The sequence below is a fragment of the Aptenodytes forsteri genome, unplaced genomic scaffold, assembly GCF_000699145.1.
Source record: "Aptenodytes forsteri isolate BGI_AS27 unplaced genomic scaffold, ASM69914v1 Scaffold82, whole genome shotgun sequence".
Taxonomy (NCBI): Eukaryota; Metazoa; Chordata; class Aves; order Sphenisciformes; family Spheniscidae; genus Aptenodytes; species Aptenodytes forsteri.
In genome coordinates, this window is record NW_008795490.1 from 2,095,258 (window position 1) to 2,117,164 (window position 21,907).

A 21,907-nucleotide genomic window follows, 5' to 3' on the forward strand; every position below is an offset into this window, starting at 1 on the left:
AACGTGTCGTCTGGGTCGTCCCTGGTCGCCCCCCCCGCCCTCCCCGCGTCCATCCAACCTCAGCTGGGACAGTTTGGCTGCCACGACATTGACCTGAGTTGGTCGTTGGCTTCCGCAAGGGGGGTAAGAGGTAGCAAAAAACTGCTCTAGGCTGTGTTTTCCCCGGCTAGTTTTGCCTGCTGTGGGGGACAGGCAGGCATCTTTCAGGGGGTCTCCTACTTCCTGCAGCGTCTCCTTCTTCCCCTGCTGGGTAAGTATCATCTACGTGCGCAGAAGGTAACAGAGGAGAGCTGGCAGCCACTTATCCAGAAAATTTTTCCAGTGCCTGGCTGCCGATGTTTTTTCCAAGAAGCAGCGTGGCCAACAGAGCTCCTCTTGTCTCCCTGCTGCCCGCAGTTTTGAATAGCATCCATGAAAAGCGGCGGGGTTGCTGCTGTTAGGGCTGGTGATGCCTGTGTCAAGCTGTAGCAGCCCCAGGTCTGAAGGCCTCTGCTTCTGTTGCCACCCGGGCCTAGGGTATGGAAACAAAGGACCCACCTGAGCTGAGGGCTGGGGGTGGTGGATCCCTGCTGCGCTTCCCGTGGTGGGGCTGGACAAGCCTTCTCGTGGAATGGCATAGGCTACCTATAAAGTTTTGAGCATGTCGGGACAATGACACACACAGCTGTAAAACAAAGGTGTTCTGGTCTGTTAGGGTTTTCTGTACCTGACTGCTGAACACCAGCCTTCACAGTTTACATGCATGTGTAATTTTGATGATTAAAAGCATACGCGCCTAAGCATTTATTCCATAGTGCTGACTAACATAGGTTTCTGCTGACTGATGTTAGGAAGGTTTATTTTGCTAAAGATTTGCCTGTTACTGTGTTGCAGCAAAATCACTGAGAATGCAAAAAAATCCTTGGCCTCTCTTAAGAGAGAAAACCCTCGGCTTGAGCCAACGCTTGCCATTGTTCAGGTAAAGTATGTCTGCGTGCTAGCTGCCTGTGAGAGATCCCCTTTGGTACCATTGCTTGTCTGAAACTTCAGAAGTGCACAATGCAGAAAGTAACTTTTATTCAAGCAAAGTGATAGGAGGAGGTAATCCTGCCAGACTGTAGATTGAAGAGTTTTCAGTCTCATAAGCTCTTCTCCAGGCCTGAAGCAGCCACAGCAAACTTCAGGCTGTGGGAAAAGTTTGCACAGGAAGGGAACAATTTTATCCCTTCCTCCCTTTGCTAACACAGTCTTCCCCGTTATAAGTACAGATTGCCTTTTCTCACAGGTTGTCTAAGTTGATTGACGTACCTAAGTTAAAGTCAAAGCGGTTGTTCGCAACCTTTATTTAGCTTGAAGCTTTTGTTGCAGTCCTGAAAAAAGTGTTTATGTGCCTGAAAACGTGGGCCTCCCTTCACTTCCCACCCCTGAAGTAACATTGCCAGGGTTAAGGAAAGACCCTGCTGCTTCCTGCCAGCCTTGTTGCCTTTGGGCAGCTGTAGCTTATGTGACTGCATTACTGCTGTCCTAAGGAGAGGATAACCGCACTGAGAACTCCCAGTCAGCTCAAAAGGGCCTGTGTGAAATAAACGTTCTGTGTAAAATGTCAGTATGCTTTAGAAGTAGCAGCGCTTTCTAAGGTGAAGCAATCTCGTAGTAATTGAGAGCTGTTGTATTACTAATGCCATCAAGAGCTTTCCTTTCCATCCCAATGGCGCTGCCATCTTTGAGATAGGCAAACTCATAGATGAGGATTGCTATCCCTGCAAAGCTGAGATATGTTCCTCTTTAGATTTCTTAAGGTTTCAAGGCCAAGAAACTGGGGATGTTTGCCATTCAGAGTGGGACCCAGAGCCGTGCAGGCAAAAATATTTTTGTCCTGTTTCCTAGGACGGTGGTGTTGATTTTGAGTGGGCGCACACTGAATCTCTGACCCAGTAGGTTTCAATTTTAAAACCTAACTATAAATATTTTTTAAGTATTAATAGTGAATCTGAGAAATGCAGCACCAACTTTATTTCAGTAGTTCTTCTAGCGAGGCTAACTGAACAAGCTCTCCCATCTCTTACCTTCCTCGGGTAGTTGCGGTTAATGTTTTCAAATAGCCCTCTAAGGCTGTAAGTTTGAGGACTGCTAGAAAAGGAGTGATCTGTCTTCTCAGTGACCTGTTTTTTCTCATTCCTGTCTTGCCTCCATCCAGTTGCACCGTGAGCTGGATTGGGGCAGTGATCCACCCTGTGCTGGAGGGGTCTGGGGAGGCTTCCTTTCAGCCGCATTAGTCCCTGAGTCTGGTTTTCTGCATGGGTGTTTTATGCTGGCACAAGGGAAGGGACATTGTTAGGATGAGAGAGAGCATTGTGTGAGGAGGGGGAGGTTCCTGCTCACTTTTAATAGCAATTGGGATGCATCTACATCAGTGTTTTGGTTTTGATCATGGTTGTGCTTTAAATGAATGTCCCTCTTGTCCCCGTTTACCTCACTTGGTTTGCATCATGAGGTGGCTGTAGGAACTTGTGGCCTAGATCCTTCTGGATGAAATTCACCCAAACAATGTTCTCCAACTGTCAGTCACCCTAGCTCTAGTCTGGTTGCAAGGACTGAAGCAGAACTCATTTTAAATGTGTATTTGTTGGTACAAAGATGACTTGTTTTAGCCTACAAATGTTCTTGTGGTGCACTGCTCTACCGGGTAATGTGGGCAGAGCCTTAAGATTCATGCTGCTCTCCACATGCTGCGTTGCACCCAGAGGAGCAGAGGGAGGGCAGCGAAATGATCTCCTTCGCCAGTCGCTCTTGGGTAACAGCAGTCGGCGTAACGTGGTGCGACCTCTGCAGCAGTACTGGGAATGAGGAGTTTCAGACTGAGCCCGCTCTGGAATGGTTTTAGATGCGTTCTTTTCCTCTCGAGCCACCTGAACCTGATCTGATACCGAGACTGATATCCATGTTGCTTGTTATCTGTGTTGAACCTTGGTCGGAGCTGCGCAACAGCAAAAAATGATTGGTGGCTGCTTCTTAATTTTGTTGAAGCTGAAAACTAATACGTAGCGGCAGGATCCTGCTTAGCAGCGGAGCTGTTGGCCTGCAAAGCTCAGTGAAGCACTGCCAGCTCCCCTGCACCCCCTGCCCTGCCCCTGCGCTCTGCCAGCCCACGTCCTGAGCTCTGGCCTTGCCTGTGCCGCTCCGCGTGTTGTGATGGGAACCAGTTCAGGGCAGGGACTTTCTGCGCCCGCACGAGGTGAGCGTTCACCAGCCGGTGCCGTGGGGGCGTTGCAGGGGACAGCATGGTACCGCTGGTGGCTGAATCCAGATAAACCTCTCGAGCAGTCCTGGTGGTGACACGTCAGTGTGGGGATACAATTCCACGTTTACTGGCATAGGGGAGCAGCTGCTGAGCTGTCCTTAATCCCATCTCTTTTTCCCTTGCCACAGTGTGAGCTCCACGCGTGTTCTCAATGCAGCAGCCTCTGTGCTGCCCCTCGCCCCTGGCTGCCAGATTTGGGGAGCGGGAGACTGGTAGTGCGGTGCCAGGGATGCAGGCAGTGCTGGGCTGGGGGAGGGAGCCGGGGGATGGAGGCCAAGCCCTCAACCCCTCACAGGAGCTGCCTCTCTTCGCAGAGCCTGTCCTTTTAAATGCTCTTTTTTTTCATTGTCAGCAGTCTTGAACCATTTGGGGTTAACAGGTTGGTAAATTGTTACAGGCTTGAACCAAAATCATTTTGGGTGATGCTAGTGACAGACAAAGCCAGTGCTGGCAGCTAACCACAAAGTGAGCGGCTCAACTCTGACGGGAAGTCACTGGCACTGAGTCTTGTGGAAAAAGCTACGTAGAATACATTTACATTCATGAATTGTAATGAACCTTTTTAAAATTATTTATTTCGCTCCTGTTGTCTGGGTTGGAAGACAGGTTTTATATATAATCATATAGCTGTGATAAGTGTTTTATTCATTTGAGCGGCTCAACTCTGACGGGAAGTCACTGGCACTGAGTCTTGTGGAAAAAGCTACGTAGAATACATTTACATTCATGAATTGTAATGAACCTTTTTAAAATGATTTATTTCGCTCCTGTTGTCTGGGTTGGAAGACAGGTTTTATATATAATCATATAGCTGTGAGAAGTGTTTTATTCATTTTGTTATGAAGCCACAAAGATCTTTGAGGGTGGAACCCTCACTGACCTGTTGGTAGGAGGTTTCTAGTTCTGGATATTGAATTCTCAGATTTATTGTTACAATATATGAAAATATGTGAAAAGCCTCCTAAGATTCAAGAGTAACTTGAAGAGTAAAATTCAGTTGTAATTGTTACGATTAAATATCATAATATATACGGTGCATATAGGTGTAGAGACCTCAGGGAGGAGGATTCCTGGGTGAGATGGTCTCCCAGGTAAATCTGCCCAGGAGACGCTTCTGTCCTAGCGCAGGTGCCTGCTGGCAATTGGGAGGAACTGAAAACTTCTCTTGCTTCTGTATTGACAGAACTCACTGTAATATATGATGATAATGGTTTGCCTCATTTTTGGTGGTAAGGCAAACCAGTGTTGTTAGGTGCTATGGGGACGCTGCAGGAAATGCTAGTATTGCTGTTGCCTATTTCATCCTTGTTACACGGCTGGATGGAGAACGGTATCTTCAGATACAGACTGGTACCTTTCTTAAGTGGTAAACTTACGTTAAGGAAATGGCCACTCTCGTCTATAAAAGCCAGGCTAATATCAACACACACTTAAATTAATCAAACCAAAATAAATTTACTGGATGGGCTTCTGTGTCTTGGAATTGCTAGGCTTTTTATTTGTTTGAATACTAGTAGGCACAGACATCCTCACTACCTTTCTTACATAGACCTGTGCATTACTGCACTCACATTTTTAAATGTAAATTTATTGTTTTAAAACTTAGTTTCTGTTTTGTTCCCCAAGGCACATAATGATCAGTTGATTCAAGAAATAAACAGGAACTTTGCCAAAGAGGTAAGCTTTAGCCGATACACTTGTTATTAAACATGAGCTACTTGTCTTTGGTGTAATTATAAGTATTTTCTTTTGGCAGGTTGGTCTACGTGTTATTCACATCTGTCTCCCTGAAGGCAGCAGCAAGGATGAGGTAACTGCAGTACCTGAAGGACTCTTCCTTTTCCACTTTCGTCATAAGCTTGTATTTATTGCTGACGTTCATTATCACTTTGAACTGATCCCTATTAACTCAAATTAGGGTTGGTTCTGCCTTAGTTCGAGTAGCAAGCATTATCCCCCTATCGGCAAGCGTGGGAAAAAAGGGAATTAATGGGCTTGTCTGCTGTCCCCCGGCAAGCTGAGGCAGAATCAGCAGAGTAATGCTTTGTTTTCGTGTCTGGTATTTAACTGCAGCGTCCCCTCATACCAGCACGAGTGTCCTATCTCCCACAGTTGCTCTTGTGACTGTACTTGAGTCTTGCCCAAGTTATTCAGGGAAATTAAAGATTAATTGATTTAGAGGGGGAGGGGGTTGAATTTATTTGCCTGTTCGTTGGTCTTGTAATGCTTAAAGTACGTATTGAAAAAATCATCCACCCCAAATCACTAGAGGGCTGAATTCTTACCTTGTCGAAGGCATTAGGTTGGAGGCACAGCACTAGTATCAAGTATGTTTTAAATGTAGCAAACCATATTAATATACATGGTTCTGAGGCATCTGAAAGTAAAAACAGCAAAGGAACGTGTAGTAAAAGATGCCACTGTTCCCAGCTGGCCTCCTCATGCTTGGCAAGTTTGATAATCCTACAGGCTTGTGGGTTTTGTGTACTGTTTTGTATTTGGTACACTTTGTCTTTAAAATATTACTGGCTTGCAGTGTAATATCAAGAACAGTTCCTCTTAAGGTGTCTGGAAGCTTACTGTGAAGAGTTTTTACTAAAACTCTTATAAGTCCAGTTTTGTGGATGATGAATAGTCAGCTACCCATTTAAGAAGGGTGGGCTTTTGAAATGAAGATCAAATACACTTTGCTGTTGGTAAATGCATTTTATCTGCTGAGTAACACAGTAGGAAACAGGTAAAATATAGTGAGCATGCAGCAGTAGTTGCTGTTACTTTGAACCAATATCTTAGGAGGTGGCTGAGCTGTGCATGTAAAGAGAAGAGCAGGGTATTTTTGTTACTTGAAGAAAATTACTTTCAATAAAGTTCATAACGGTTTGCTTACTCTCCTGCTTACTCATTATGAAGAAGTTCTTTTTCATCTGTTAAAATCCACGTGCTAGCTTGCATTCCCTGGTTTGGGAAGGTGGGAGGGATTTCAATACCATGCACTTACTGTTCTGCCATAACTGCTGGTGTACAGCAAAGGCAAGTTAATACAATATTGCTTTATCCTGCATGAGTTGTAAGTATTTTAAATGCTGTGATGATGGAAAGCTGAATTAAAGTAAAATGTAATGAAAATGGAAAACTGAATTATTTTCCCAGGAAGCAGGAATATAGTTCAACGTTCATTAGATTCAGGCTATTTATGAACTATGTTTCCTTTAAGTGCTGTGTAGACCCCCGACATTTTGTAGCATCTCAGGATTTTTTTAAGCGAAATGTGGATGTTTTCACATCCATATTCTGATGTATACACTCATCCTTACTTTCTATCAGAATGTATACCAGCCCTATTGCTGTCAAATGGCACAGGGTCTTAATATATATGCCTGTTTCTGTCTCAGAAGTCAGCAAACTAAAGGGGCATTTCTACACCAGTGACATGCTTGTATAATCTTTGTTAACATGAACGTAGCGCGTTCACTTGGTTCAGAGTGGCAGACAGTCTAACCCCTAGCAAATTTCCCTGGCTTAATGTTGATGGCGTATCAAGTGTTTGGGCAATAGAGTTCACAATTATATTGAATAGTTTACATGAAAAGCATTTTAGGAAGGCATGGTATTAGCTAAGGAAAATAAACGTACTCATTTTCTGTTGGGTATTAATCCAATTAAATTATACAGCTTTGTGGTGATTGCACACTGATTTTATTTATATGATGGAAAGACGTGCTCACATGACATTTCTCACATGAGAAAACTTCAGCATGTTTTATTCCATTGTATTCTTCATGGTCACAGCAGAATAGCATATATCACTATGGATCAGCATGGCACTTTAGAGGTGAAGCAATCAAGGGTAGGTAGTACAGTCTCAGATGTCAAATATGACCAATTATAAAACGTTTGAACTCATACCTGGTTCAGTACTTGACATTCATAAACTTTTATGCAGTGCCTTTTCAAAATAACAATTCTTCACAAGACGACTGTCAGCTCTTAGGATCAGGGTGTTTTGAGAAGGAAAACTGGTAACAATATATACTGGTTTAATAAAATGAATTTTCTCTTGTAATGCCGGAAAAACAATTATACAACTTTTTGTCCATGTTCTGTGTTGGGACGCGATCCAGTCCTATTTTGAATGATGTTTTAACCACGGCTTCTTATTTCCAAACGCATCTTCTGAAGCCATTACGGTGTTGAGCTTTTGCTGAGATTTGGGACCACGAAAGACAAAATGGTTTTGGTAGTGTAATGTCACGTAATGTGTTGGCTTTGCAAAATGTTTAGAATAGAGTCAGGTGGCTTAATTTGGTAAGCCACGGAAATACAAAATGAGGAAAGCAGGTTATTGCTTTTTCATTTAAAAGTTGCAGTAATATGTGAGGGAAGCAAAGGTGGCCATAAGGTAATTTTAAAATATAGGGTTTATCCCCTTCTAATTAGATTCTTTTGTCTGTTGTTCTGATCTTTAATGCTTTTTATTAACTTCCTAGATTGTCAATGAAATCTTGAGACTTAATGAGGATCCTAATGTGCAGGGCCTTGCCCTTGACCTCCCAGAAAGCTTATATAGCAGTAAGGTATTAAACGCTGTGAAACCAGAGAAGGATGTGGATGGGTAAGTGAAGCACTGAGAAATAATATTAGTAAACGCAAGGCTGATGGCTCTGTAAACTCAGTTTTCCCCTCTGCTTTTCATTAATGGATTCCTCAGTCAGCGTGTCTAGCTGTGCTATTGAGTAGTGATAAAAGATGCCGCTGAATCAATGAGAAGTCTTTTGCTGAAGTCATTTTGATCATTATCTTTTTAATCTCTATATACTGTATATTCAGGACATGGTCTTTTCAAAGAAATCAAAAACAAAGTTCTGATTCACTGATGATACTTAAGATATTTCAGTAATTCAGTAATACAAATGGTAGTCACAAAGTACTGAACACAAACCCCAAAATTTTCACAAGAAGGATTGATGGAAAAGTTGCAGAGAAGGTTTTAACTTCCTTACAGCACACTCTCACGGTGGGACAGTAGGCTATAATAGTTTGGACCCATTAGCACAACTTTCCAATCAGTCTTGAGTTGCACTGCTCTCTGGAGAGACCACTGGCATAATTTAGGTGTCTGGGTTACCATTTTGCTGCTCTTGCAGCCTTCTTGCTCTCAACCGCAGACTGTTACCCTTTTTTTTTTTTTTCTTTTTTTGCTCTCTCCTTTTTTTTTCATGTCAGGAAAAAAATCTGAGAATCTTGCAAATTAGTTATCCTTCCATTATCTGGAGTACCGGAGATTGACAGAGAATGGAAAATTCAGAGCATCCTTGTGTATGAGAGAGAACGCAGTGCAGCGCGGAAACCCCTGAGTTCCCCCCAGCAAGCCAGCCCGAGCCCAGAAGGATGTATTGCCTCCGGCTCAGCTTGGCTCTGGCAGCGCCGGACTGCAGCCACTGAGGTGTCTTGGCCCAGCGTGCTGTGGGTAGCCCACCGCCATGAGTGAAGAGCTGCCCGTGTATCATGGGCTCATGTTACTTGTTCTAACTCACAGATGCCTTTCCTGGCCTCTGTTGAGGCTCAGTGTTTGTCTAGCTGGGATGTGGGATGATACAAATTAGCCACAGTACCTGACTATCAAAGGATTTACTTTCATGAGACATGTTTGCTCTTGGGATTAGCTGTTAGCCATGTTACAAGCTTTACTGAGGATTTATGTTGCACAAACTTTTTTTTTTTTTTTTTAAATTGCCGTATTTTTCCACTGCAGATTATCCGATGTAAACCTAGGACGCTTGGTACGTGGCGATGCCTACGACTGTCTAGTTCCTCCTACAGCGTGTGCTGTGATGGAGCTTCTTGAAGATTTAGGTGAGACCTTCTAGCATAATTATTACATTAATTTTAGCCTAACTAATTTTCTCAATTTTAGTCCTGACTGAGAGACAAATTTAATCTCACCTTGTTGTGTTTTCTGGTTTGTGTTGTTTTCCCACCTGACGTATATTTGTCTCCTGCTAGTGAGGAACCTCAGTGAGATCTGGATGTAATATTTGCAGAGATGGGTTTCAGTCCTATGGATTGTGGAGATTAGGCAGGGATTACCTTCCATCAGTGGATTTAATCTCAGTGAAGCCACCTGAGACATCTGAGTCTTCAAAACCAAAAATACAAACATCACTTAGGGATTTCACTCAATTTTGATTAGTGTGAACAGTTGGAGAAATCCAGGTCTTCCTGTAAATAACTGCTGAGCAAATCTTTTGGTTTGGGTTGTACTGTGTAAATGCTAACATTGAAATGGCAGATTTAAACAAGTGGCTTTACAGTGTGTGAAGATGCTGTTAGTTTAAGGCAGCGTTTCAGAAGTAGTCTCTTGTAGTGATCCATAATTGTTGAGACAAGGATTTCTGTAACAGAACCGTAAACAGGAGGTCAAATGTACGTAGTAACGAATATGAGTGAAAGGATTTGTGCAAATAAAATACCAGAAAACTGGAAGAGCAGTATTTGCTTACTAGAATTAGAGAGTCGCCAGGAAACAACTTCAAACCTGTGGTTTGTCTTACTGCATGGGCTCTGAAAGAGTTGCCCGTAATGCCACAGCTGCTGTGGTTGTGCAGGCACACGGCGCTGGCCTGTCGTGAGCCGCTTTGCTGGCTCTTCTGGAGGGCTTTGATAGTGGGTGGCCTGGTAAAGGGGGGGGAGTTCGCGTAGACGCTCCAGCTCTGCAGCCCGGTGGAGCCTGATGCTAGCGCCTTTGCAGCCGAGGGCGGCTGAACGACTTGCCTTGTGTCGCGCAGGTGGAAAGACCGTGCTGCTGGTGGGCGCCGGCGGGGGGGGGGGGGGGCGGGCGGCCAGGAGGGGGAGGGGGAGGGAGGGAGGGAGGGAGGGAGGGAGCGAGGAAGGCGGGAGCCGGGGCTCGGGCACGGCAGGGCAGCGACTCGGCAGCCGGGCTTAGAGACCGCACGCTGCAGGCTGCGGGGAGGGAGCGGCGACCCTGAGCTGCCGGTGGAAAGCCCCTCAGCTGCAGACCAAGGTGAGCACTCTTCTGTCTGCCCAGTGCCCGGGGGTCATCCTGCATCCCTGTCGGCCGCCTGCATGGCGCTGCTCCCCCTCGCTGCCATTCCTGAGAGGGAGACTCATCATTTCAGTCATGGGTGGCACTGGAGCTCGCTAGTAGCCAGCGTGGGTTAGGATCTTTCCTCTTCTTCCTGCTTGCTCAGAAATGGTATTCAGGCAAACAGGGGCCTCTACCGGAATATTACATATGTAGCAGTAGCTGCTATAACTTCATTATTTTGCACTGGTAGCTGTGAGAGAAAGAATTCACGGGTACAGTTTAAAACAAATGTGTTGGGTCTCCCTTTTTCTTTCCCTCAGTGCGAGAGATGCCCGCTTTCTTTTTGTCCTGTGATATAGTCACCTGTATGAAATTACGTTCGTTGAATTTGTGTCTTAAAGGTTTGCAAATTCTGCCTCTTTTGGGACAAGGAGGATCACAATCTTTATCTTTGAAGAAAACTGTAAAAGGATAGAGAGAAATTCAGGAGCCTTAATTCGAAGGATTTAATTTACATGGTCTTCCTGGTTGCTTTCTGCAGAGCTCTGAGCAACAACTTAGAAGCTGGTACAACTTCCTGTCAAACTTCCCAGTTTGTTCCTTAATCCCACATTTCATAGAATAATACAACTGGGAGCGTGTTGTCCTTTGGGCACGTGCAGAGGGGTTCCTAACTCAGTCCGTGGCACAGACCCCAGGTATTAGCTGTAGAAGAGATGCACGTTACTCCAGCAGCTGTTTCCAAGTCACTGAAGGGGTGAGGTGCAAGGGTCAGCCCTTGTGTTATATTTGATAGCACATGCCACAAGGTGGCAGCCAATGCAAAATGATAGTGTCAAACCTCTGGGTTTTGAAGGCAAGGATAGGAGGAGGAAATAAGTTTAAGCAGCTGTGATAGAAAGTTCTCTGGCAAACCTGTGTTTTCACAGCTGCGGATATTTTTGTCAGGCTTGTCTCAGCTCTGTGCTTTAAGTGACTGACAGTACTTAGGAAATATATGCCTCTCTCAGAGATGGGAGAACTGTGAACTTAATACTAGCCATGTCTCATTCTTTAATTATTTCTCATTGCTTGGGGTTGTGCTAGAGGACTGCTTTGGGCTGGATGGGGTGGGTGGCCAGAGGTGTTTCCACTGGTTCACAGCAAAAGACTTGGACCAGGCCAGAGCTGCTTGCGCAGTGCTGTCGATATGCCGGAGAGAGGTCCGTTTCCTCCATCCAGATGCTTTCCGATAATCATGCTTTGCTTTTTGGCATTCCCCGTAGCTTACCTCTCGCAGCAGGTCACTGATGGGAAACAGAATAGGAGGCCTAAGCAGGAGGCAGTTTGAGGCTTTGCACATCAGTCTTCCCAAGTTCATTTTAACTTTTGGCAGTAAAGGAGTTTCTGCTTTGCCTGGAGGGCTAATCAGCAGAGCTCGGAGGAAACCTGCTTTCATCGTCTGTAAGCCTGGAGCAGTGTGTCACCAGTAACCCTCAGAGCACTGCTGAACCTGTCTGGATGTAACTCTGTTATAGTTAACTCCAGCTCCTAGATAAAATCTAATGCATGCAGGGAAAACTGACCTGTTTCATATTCCCAGAAGCCGGAGAGTCTGGTTTCCTACTGGACAACGAGGCACTGCTCTCTTGTGGCAACCTGTATTTGAAGTACAATGTTGTTAGATAACATGATTATAGCTAATGATACGAGTTTATTTTCTCTTGCTTGTTCGAAACGCTGATTAACTAAAAACAGTTTAAAGGCTCACAAGGTTTCTTCTCTTGAGAATTTTTTTATTTGAATTTCAAGTCGGAAAACATGTTAGTCGATGTCAAGGTTTTTCCAAGACTTGGAAGAATTAATTCATGTTTTGTTTTCACTGCACAATACACTGACTTTAGACATGGCTATACACTTTTTCTCCTTCCTCTGAATGTGATACCTCTACAGTAACAGTCTGTGTGCTGTTGTTTGGAAGTATAACCTACAGTAGAATAATAACTTCACTTACGAAGTGAGGGATGAACTTAGGAAGAGTATGAGCTTCTCATTGGGATGCATTTGTTTTGCAATATATACCAGGAAAGGAATAATTGAGCTTAAGGGTAGGTGTACCTTATTTGTCTTAATCCATTGGCCAGGCCCATTTGCACTGAAGCACTAATCCCGATGTCAATGATGTAATGCCTTTCTTAAGCGGGTAGTATATTACCTTTGACTAGCTCTGCTGATTTGTTCTTCTTTTTAAAGGATAGCATAACAACAAGTGTTTTCTTTAGAAATTCGATCAATTTAAATGAGACACACAACACTAATGTTGTAGGTTTTTTCGGGTCAGGTTTTGTATTGCTATGGACTTGTTATTGCTTCTTTTACTCATGCGCTTTTGCAAAAATATTTTGAAAATGATCAAGAGGAAGGTATGTTTTAGTCTAACAATGTAGAGGTAGCTCTGCTGACAAACAGCATGATACCATCTGACTTAGCGTGCTCCTAATCCTTCCTAGGAAGAGGGAATAAAATAAATAACGGTACATTTTAATTTCCTTGCTTTGACCTGCATGAATAATGGACACACTTTGCATGTTCTTTTCCCTCCCCACTTCATATTTTGTTAAGGTGAACAGATTATTAATGTTTCTTTTTTTTCCATTTTGGGTTTGCTTGACTTTAGTTATTAAAAATAATTATCATGGCACAGCTGAGCCATGTCCTTCAACACTCTTGAGCTTCCTGGGTTTTCAAATAAAATCACAAATGAAAGAAAGCAGTGTATTTCAGAAGGTTCTGGTACAGCTGTGCATAGTTGCCATGAAGAATCGCTGTTCTTTTTGCATTGATATGTTGGATGTAAAATAAATTATGAAGTAAGAGATAAAGACTTGAGGATTTTGGTGGAAATAAGTAAGATGTTATCATTCTGTTAAGCTTTGTGTAGGTAACTCTTCAAACCACAATCACTGCAGAGTACCTGAAGAACGACCCAGTGACATACTTTCAGGAACATCTCACTTGTCATTCAAAAATGGGACTACCCAAAAGTCAATTCAGTGTTACAGGTGAAGAATGGGAACTGACGTGCTTAATCCTTTATTATGTTAGAATTAGACTTTCTAGTTTGAAAGAAGGTTATCAAATAGATTCAAATTGAAAAACAGAGATTATTTTCTTGCCAAAACATGGATAATACTTAGTACCTATGAGGAAATCGAATTTTGTTTCAGTTGTCTCAATTCAGTCAGTCACGATTTCAGCACATCGTCTTACATGTAGTCTGTATGTGAACCACATTATGCCTGTTTTAAGAGAGCTGCTATCCTACAATTTTGTTACAAAAGAACTGAAAACCAGTCTATCTAGGTATAATTAGGAATGGAACACTTGTTTGTAAAAGCCTGGTTGAGAAGTAGGAGAGCGGTTCAGCTGGAGTGCATGAATGGGAGGTTCCTTTTCAAGTTGGATAAGAACCTCTTTTGGCCACAGTCTGCTTTTCCTTAGAGCCAACACTTCCGCTTCAGACTATTAGACATCTCTTAGTCATTTGCTGTCCCGTAGTCATTTGCTGTCCCGTTTTTGCTGTCTTGATTAGACCAAGAGTCTTGGTACTGGCGGAAAAATACATTTCATATCATAAGCATGTAAGTAAGCATGAAAAAACATGAGACCAGGTATAGAGATCCCATAAAAGGAGAGGAGAGCGAGGCTGCGTGAGAGTTTCTAGTGATGATGCTGCAGACAAAGTATTTCTGCTTCAACATTTTTTGTGTATCATATCTGCTCCTTGCAATTTGAAATTTATCTCCCAGCCTGTGAGCTAGAGGAACAGTTCCTAACGCATGCATCATAGCGGTAGGCTTGAGCCCATAGTAGAGATGCGGACCTAATTTTCACATGCACTGTGTAGGGCAAGTGCATTCAGGCCGACGTGGTAGGGAAGGGGCTGTTGGTGCCTGGGCAAGAAGATGGTAGCAGGGAGCTGGTGGCTGCCCACCAGGGGGGAGGGATCGGAGCGGACCATGCATAGTTGTCCTGCTGGGTTGCCAATGATTTGCAAACCGTAACTGCCCGAGGTAGAGATGGAGCTGGAAGAAACCATGTAAGAAGAACATGCCTGGATGGAAAAAGTACCTGAAACTAGTCATTGTTATAAAAAAATTTCAAGATTTCAGGAAGTAATTCGAATTGCTGTGATTGAAGAGGAACCTGATCTGTAAACTGATGTGTAAAATGAATTTTTTCATAAGAAGAGTTGTGAAAAAACTTTGAATCAGGTCCTAGTCCTCATCCCATCTCTTAAATTTTAGCTGGCCTAACTTCAGACCCAGGAAACTGAGGGCTTTTTGCATTTCAAATATTAATTTCAAATATTTTTTCTTTGATCATGTATTTAAAACTGGCTTTTGTAGCAGTCGGTTTTAACTATGGGGAAATTAAGTTTTTATGCAGGCTTCATGGCAAAATGGGTTTTCAGTTATCTGGAATATACAGCTACTTTGTACCATTATCATTAAAGACTTGGCTGGAAAGTCTGTATTGTTGTTTTAACATTTGGTGTTCTGTCTTGGGAATGGGTGGTGCTTCTTAATCTGCTGCTGCTTAAATCTTGGTGGAGAAAGTCGTATTTCGTTATGAGGTAAGGTTTCAGATTATTTATTGGCACAGCTTTTCCCAACTGAAAAAATATTTACCGGTGAGAAGGCAGGCTACTACTCGAGTATTAGCTTACTTTGTCTTCAGTCTATTGCCTAGTGCATTAGGGGTGGTTTGGCATGGTGCTCGTCATTCCTTCTTCTAGCCTGCCTGGTGGGACGCAGCCTTGCTGTTCAGGGAGCACCGGGCAGTTGGTCGCCCTGCAGCTGCACGTTCCGCCTCGTGGGCATCTCCTCGACCTTCTGGCTATGGCTTCCTGTGACATCTGGTTCCTGTCAGATGCGTCCTCTGTCCGGGGACTGTGCGGTGCATTTGCTAGGGAGGTTGGATGTCATGATTTCATAGGTCTTTTCCATTGCTAATGTCTGTGATTTGTTTCTGATGTAGGAGATAAGCCTGCACATGCCTCCCAAGGCTTGCTGCTTGCTTTAGAGATTTACAGGCAGTCAAAAGAGTAGGTAATGGCAGGAGAGGAAAAAAAGCAGGGGAGGCGTGGGCACGACTTCTTGCGAGTGAAACCAAAATGCCTTGATGGATATCACATAAATCTCTTCCAAGGATACACAAAATTCTGTAAACAACTACTTTGCTTTCAGTGGACTCACTCTCCCAGTCAAACAAGACCCAGTCAAACAAGATTGTTTTTTTAAAATACTCACAGAGGAAAAAAAATCCTATAGTGTTTGTGATATACACTTTATTGACTCTCCAGGAACTTTTTCAATAGTTGCACATAAAATACTTGCTTATAGCAAGAAAGTAACGATTGTATCTGTGCTTTTTTTTTTTCCTTTACATTTACTTTTTTTTGTGAAATGAGGAAAAGGAAATCATGGTGGGGAAGGCTCTGAGATCAGTGTGTCTTCAACCCACAGGACAACTGTTCGCTGCCATGTGATACAACTTTTTTCATGGAGGAGGTGGGGCAGGGCAATGAGATGAAAGGTTCAGCTGGTTTTCCGAGACATTTATGGGTATGCGCAACATTAGCCATCTGAACTAGTGTTAACATTGGCTACAGAAATGATTGTGTTCAGCTGTTAAGAACATTTTTGAACATTATGATCGGTAGTCATAGAGATGAATATTTGGTCAGGTCAGTTGTTTTCTGGCATTATAGTTACATTGGATCAATTCTGTCATAAGTATGTTGGCTGAACATTTGTCACCGTTATTACTTGTTGCATACAGCTCTCAACTGGTTCATAGTTTCTTGATGCTAATTGGTGTGCAAAGCTCTTAGTTCTTGTCCCAGAGGCTTCGCATGGGATGGCATACCTGACTTTCAGTATATGAATTATAACTGCTAGAATGTGAATAATTATTTTGTTACAAAAAAGACTGGATTCATGTAACTGAGAACAATCACGTTTTTCTCTGTGTTGATGATGTTGACTGTTACAGCAGAGGCTGCGTCCTTTTGCAGGGGAAAATGCATCTTCAGCGTAGTATTCTTGGTACGCAAGTCATTGCAGCATCTTTTTATCCAAATTTGCTTGCAGATTCTTCAGTATGATTTGACCTGACGCTGGTCAAGCATTATGACTTATGTGGCCTTCTAGGAGTGGCATGTAAGTTGATATTTGCACCAGACGCAGGAGTGTAAGCAATTTGGATAAGGCTGAATGACTGTTGAGACTCTACGTTTGCAGGCAATCATAGGAGTGTTGCAGGACTTCTGACTGAAGCCTGAATCAGCTCATTGCATTAGTCATTTGTCAAGCAAGTAAATCTTCTCCCACACTTTTGGCTTTGTTTCCACATGTGGATCTCTAAGGGGGGTTAGGCCATCCTTGTGTCCTCTGAGGGGAAGATGGAGCTTTTTTAGCTTTCTGCCTTTTCTGCCACAGTTATGCTCTTCTCCCCTCCTAGATGCTCAGCTGCGCCAAAAACCTGCTATCCTGACAGGATTTGTAGCTGTTCTTTCTTGGCAGGAGTGTTGGGCAGGGTTGCATCAGAGCACTTCTGGCCAAAAAAGAAGCTGGAACGCTTGTCAGTCACAAATCAATTCATAGAGAGGCTCGCCGAGTTTGTGACACTTGGTATTAATGTACATTTTTCAAAATATTCCCAAAATCACTGTATCTCTGAAATAATTTTTACATTCAGGTCTGAGGCAGTACCGTGCCTGTATTTTGCTTTTTTAGTGGAACTTTAGACATCTGCCTCTGGCTGTCCCTTATCTCATGGTGATTCCGATAATTGGTATAGGGCCCTGTTTCAGAGGAAGGAGGAAAGGAAGACACTTATGTCTTTGATTATAAGAAATTTTGTAGTAACCATTTTTGCTCCAACATCTGTCAGGTTGAACTAAATCAGAGGCACTGATTAGCAAACATGAACCGAGAAGGAAAAAAATGTTTTAATTAGTATTCAAAGGCATTGATGTTTGCAGATCAGGTCATCTTGCATTCCCGTCAGCTGGCCTGGTTTTCTGCTGTCAGATAATCTGACTATACTCTTTATAATTACCTATTTACTGTCTTTCAACCTTTCTTTTTCTTAAGTCTCTCCAAGTTATCTCGTTGGACAGGACTTTGGACAATGATAGAGCTTTTTGTCTGAAAGTATGTAATCCCCATTAAATATTATTAGTGCTGACTCTGACCCCACTTGCCTGATTTCACAGTTTGTTTACCTGACTTCATTTTAAATGCTATTGTTCTTAAATGTCATGTGGGGTAAGAATCAAGCCATCAATTTGGATTTTTTTTGTTGTTGTTGTCTGCAAATACTTTGCTCAAAAGACTGTTGCTGTATAAGTCTGAATATTGTAAGATGCATATTCAAGAACGTGTTTCTAACATTAAATGCTTGTTTTGTTTCCGGGGGGTGTTTTGGGCTGTCCCTAGCTTCTTCATGCTGTTGTGGTGGTAGTTGGCAGTACAAAACCCGATGATGTTCCTGGGAGCTGGATAAAGCCTGGAAGCACCATTATCAGTTATTCTCGTGACTTGCTGTCAGGTAAGAGGCATTAAAAGATAATAGTTTTCGAAAGTGACGTACGGCGAGTCTTTGAGATAAGTGTGCGGCATGTTGGTGACAACGCAATGTGGTTAAAAGCTACATCTTCGGGAGAGGGCTTTCAAAAGTGGGTGTTTGTGTACAGGGGATGTGTACACGTGTCTCTGATGTATAAGTAGGAAAAAGATGTCAGGTTAGGGAAGACAGACTGGAAAAGATTCTTTGTACCAAGTTTGTTAAATAAGTGATGATCCTGTGGATTCAAAGAATTCAGAGGGAAGACTTTTGGGTCATCGGATGAGCTATTATTTAGTGCTGTTTTGTACAGTGTGTTATCCTGTGACTTCTGTGGACTCACCTGGAACATGGGGGAAAAGAGAAGAGGGGCAAAAATATCAACTGCAAAGTGCTGTGAAGCTGTGTGGAGAGAATGGTGCAGAAGGGAGTAGAGAAATCGTGTAGCTAAGAACAGGCAGAATGTCTCCTGCAGTAATTACTCCTACAAAGAGTGTGGATTCCCCTCCCCCTTCATCCCCTGACTGGTTGGGGAGGCGGGTATTATATTCATTAATTTCTCAGTTGAAAAATACTACAGAATTTTATTAGGAATAAAACTAAGACAACTTCCCAGAAGTTATTCTATTCTACTGCTAGAATTACATTTCCTGTAAAATTCCTTAGAGTCCGGTGAAGATCTCCAGATATTTCTAGATTTTTTGTATGTATATGAATTTGACTGTTCAGTGTCCAGATGGGATTATGCTGCTAATGAATAGGAATATAAGGAAGTACACGGGTAGTGTGATTGGTTAATGTGTTTTTCTAAATCTATCACAAGTGTGCTTATTGACATCTATTGATACAAAACTGGGGAAATGGGCATAAGGCCAAGGAAAACTAATTGTATAGTTCTTAAATTAGGGATATTCCCTAAAGGCAAATTAAGCAGACACTCTATGCAGAGCTAATGCAAGATCAGGCTCATAATAAAGCAGCTGCTGTTCCCATGCAAAGCATGGCCTTAGCAAGAGATTCCTTTCCTTGTCTTTTGTGATGTCCTCTTGACTTGAACACACGCTGCGGGCGTGGGACATCTGGGTTATTATTCACTCAATTGTCTGAAGGCATTCGGGCATTCATCTTCCACCTCCCAGAACAGTGCTCTGATCCTAATGAGGATCTCAGGGGTGGGTACCAAGCTGCTGATGCTGCACAAGTTGTCCAAAAATCATTCACGTTTTCTTTTTCCTAGCTTAGTGATTAGGAGACTCCTTACATCTTTAATGCCCACTTATTTTGCATAGGGATTGTTGGATATAATTGTTAAGTATCTGTGGGGCAGGGCTTGGAGCATAGGACTCTTCAGCAGGTACCCAACCTACTAGTATAACATACTCTTATGTGAAGGAGGAATGGGGGAGAAAGGGAAAGGGGCAGAGAAGAGAAGGAATGGTGGTACAGCAGTAGCACCTATAAATAAATAAAGGAAAAGGAATGGCCCCTCCTCATTTTAATCCTTCTAAGCAGAAACCTCTTAGGTGTCGGACTCGGGGTAGAGGTGCAGGTCTATGAAGGCAGGATAAGGGTAAGCCAGTCCTTGCAGTCTGAGCGGGCACCGCTAACGACTGAACTCTCCTGGCTCTGTGTGCAGCCCGGTGCGAGTCCTGCTTTCAGATACCTAGTTCTCTCCTTCCGTTGCAGGGGGAGTCTGGGTCTTCAGAGACCTAAAAGTTATGGAGTATAACTGCATGCCATGTCTTGAGACTTAAGTATCTTCATGCCTTAGTTGCTCTATAGAACTATAGATAATTCCAGCGTTTCCCTTCCCTAAAAGAGTGCTGTTAGGAAAACTGCATTAAAACATTTGAGTGGTGTTCACGTACCACAGCAACATTAATTCTTAAAGCAGGCAACGTAAGATTTGGTGTAATCATATAGATTTCTTTGCATTTTTCAAGTTGTAGCAGTGGGCTGTGCCAAGTACAGCATTTCTTTGGAAAGGCAGCATAAGATTTTAGCAAGATAATTCAAATAAAACTTATCTACCAAATGTCCATCTGCCTTTATGGTTATACTTTTGAGATTGTCAGAATCTTGGAGAAACTCTGAAATAATAGCAGAAATGCATTTTAGCAGCTTTAAAAAATGCTGGCCTCAGACTTACTAGAGAAGTACATGAAACACAGGTGTCTGTTTGACAGGAAGAATGCACTTAGTTTAATTGCAAGTTGTTTATTAAAAGCCTATTGTGGAGCAGTCGTGACCTTGGAGAAACAACTGAGTCTTACAGCTGACTCTTCACTTTCAATATGTGGTGGAATCTGGCTGAGGTGCTTGGAAATTGTTCTGGGTTTTTTTCTTGCTTTAGAAATGTCCAACTTAACATCTGTGGGGTCACAGAAGCTAAATGAAGCCTGAAAGCAACAATGGCCATGAAATTACTCTTGTAGATGATGGCTAGATTTCTGTCTTACGTAGGTATACATGTATATATAGTATATACGTATATATACACACACATGTATATATAGTGTGAGTATATATACACACACATATATACACACATATATGTATATATAGTCTAACAGACTCGCATGTTTTAAAAGCACTCAAAATTTGCAAGGACACAGCTGAATTGGGCGGCTGTAATGATGTAAGCCAGGAGAGTAGAGCTAAAAGTGCTTGCTCCAAAGCGACAGAATTCTTTTTCAAGTATTTTTGTAATCTGATCAAAGATTTTTAAATTATCACAATTTTAAAATGTTCTACAATTTCTAGCAGTGCAACATCTTATTCTGCTGCAGTAATGATTTTGGAATCAAGTGAGTGCTGGTAGTGTCTTGCAGGAAAATATATGTAAATGTAGAGAAATGAAAATCAAGTTTCTGAATAAAACTTAAGGGTGCCAAAATTATTTCGGATTTGATGTCCAACTCCTTTGGGGGCACTTGAAAGCTGAAGCCCATATGGTTTAAGTAGGTTAGTGGGAAATTCAACCATTTCCCCACCTCTTCTCTGTTCTAAGCTGCCTGAGCAGACAGGTAGTGCATGACAGCAACTCTCACCCATCTGCACAATAGGGTACGAATAGATGGGCGGATGGGCCTTCGTTAGGGTGAGTCAGGGGAGGGAGCATGATGTCTGCAGTTCAGCTGATCTTCTGGCCATAATCCAAAGCAGAGAGTGCTATTCCAGCTCCCATCTGGAAAATTTATCCTAAGAGAGCTGTTGCAATCCTGTGATTGTCTTGCTAGCTTATGTGTGCATGACTTTCACCTCTAGCTTCACCTTCACCCCTATAAAAGCCTGGTTAGTCATTTTTGTGGGGTGAGCGTGTAGCATAGGCAGCCTGAGAGAAGTAGTTTGTTGAAGGGAAATGTCTAATTCTGATATGTACTTACACATGTGCTAGCTCTGCCTTGATAAAGAAGTCATAGTAAGCCAAATAACATAAAAAGTCAAAATGTTTCTGTAAAGCACAGCTGTCTGAAAGGGGATTTTAAACTTCATTCTTCCTACTTCATTTGTCTCTTTGGCAGCTCTCCCAGCCTGGTCTCAAAGCAACAACAGTCAACTTACGACTGTGATAGACCATTCCAGTAAAGCTCCTCTGTCTGAGTCTAAAACTGAGTGTCTCCAGAAGATTTTTTTTTTTTTTTTTTTTTTTTTAAATGGCAAGTGTTAATGCAAGTAGAAGGACTTTTCAGACACTTTCTTAATTAGGGTTTAGTGTCAGGACTGTCACCTTCTGCTTGGTTAGCTTTGTCACTGACGTATAGATGCCTGCTGGCAAGAAAGTTTGAGAAAGGATTAGAAAACACACTGAATGAGGCTGAGGGTGTCTGCAGAAAGGGTCTCTTGCTCTCTTGGTGATGGGTGTGAGAGATAGTGGGCTAGAGCAGGGTGTGGTGTGGTGGGGTGCTGTGCTGGCTCCTCTGCATGCCTCTGCCTGCCACTCTGGCTCCCGCCTGAGGTGTCCGTGCCCT

General features: G+C 42.9%; 1 protein-coding gene across 1 annotated transcript in view; it reads left to right on the forward strand.

Moving 5' to 3' along the window:
* Positions 1-823: 823 nt before the first annotated feature.
* MTHFD1L (methylenetetrahydrofolate dehydrogenase (NADP+ dependent) 1-like) overlaps positions 824-21,907 on the forward strand; it is a 159,094-nt gene continuing 138,010 nt past the window's right edge. Inside the window, exons 1-8 of the mRNA XM_009281550.1 lie at positions 824-958; positions 4,907-4,957; positions 5,037-5,090; positions 7,768-7,892; positions 9,033-9,133; positions 10,066-10,111; positions 10,226-10,301; positions 17,810-17,921. Of these exons, the coding sequence (XP_009279825.1) occupies positions 824-958; positions 4,907-4,957; positions 5,037-5,090; positions 7,768-7,892; positions 9,033-9,133; positions 10,066-10,111; positions 10,226-10,301; positions 17,810-17,921 (700 nt within the window). The remainder of the gene's footprint in view (positions 959-4,906; positions 4,958-5,036; positions 5,091-7,767; positions 7,893-9,032; positions 9,134-10,065; positions 10,112-10,225; positions 10,302-17,809; positions 17,922-21,907) is intronic.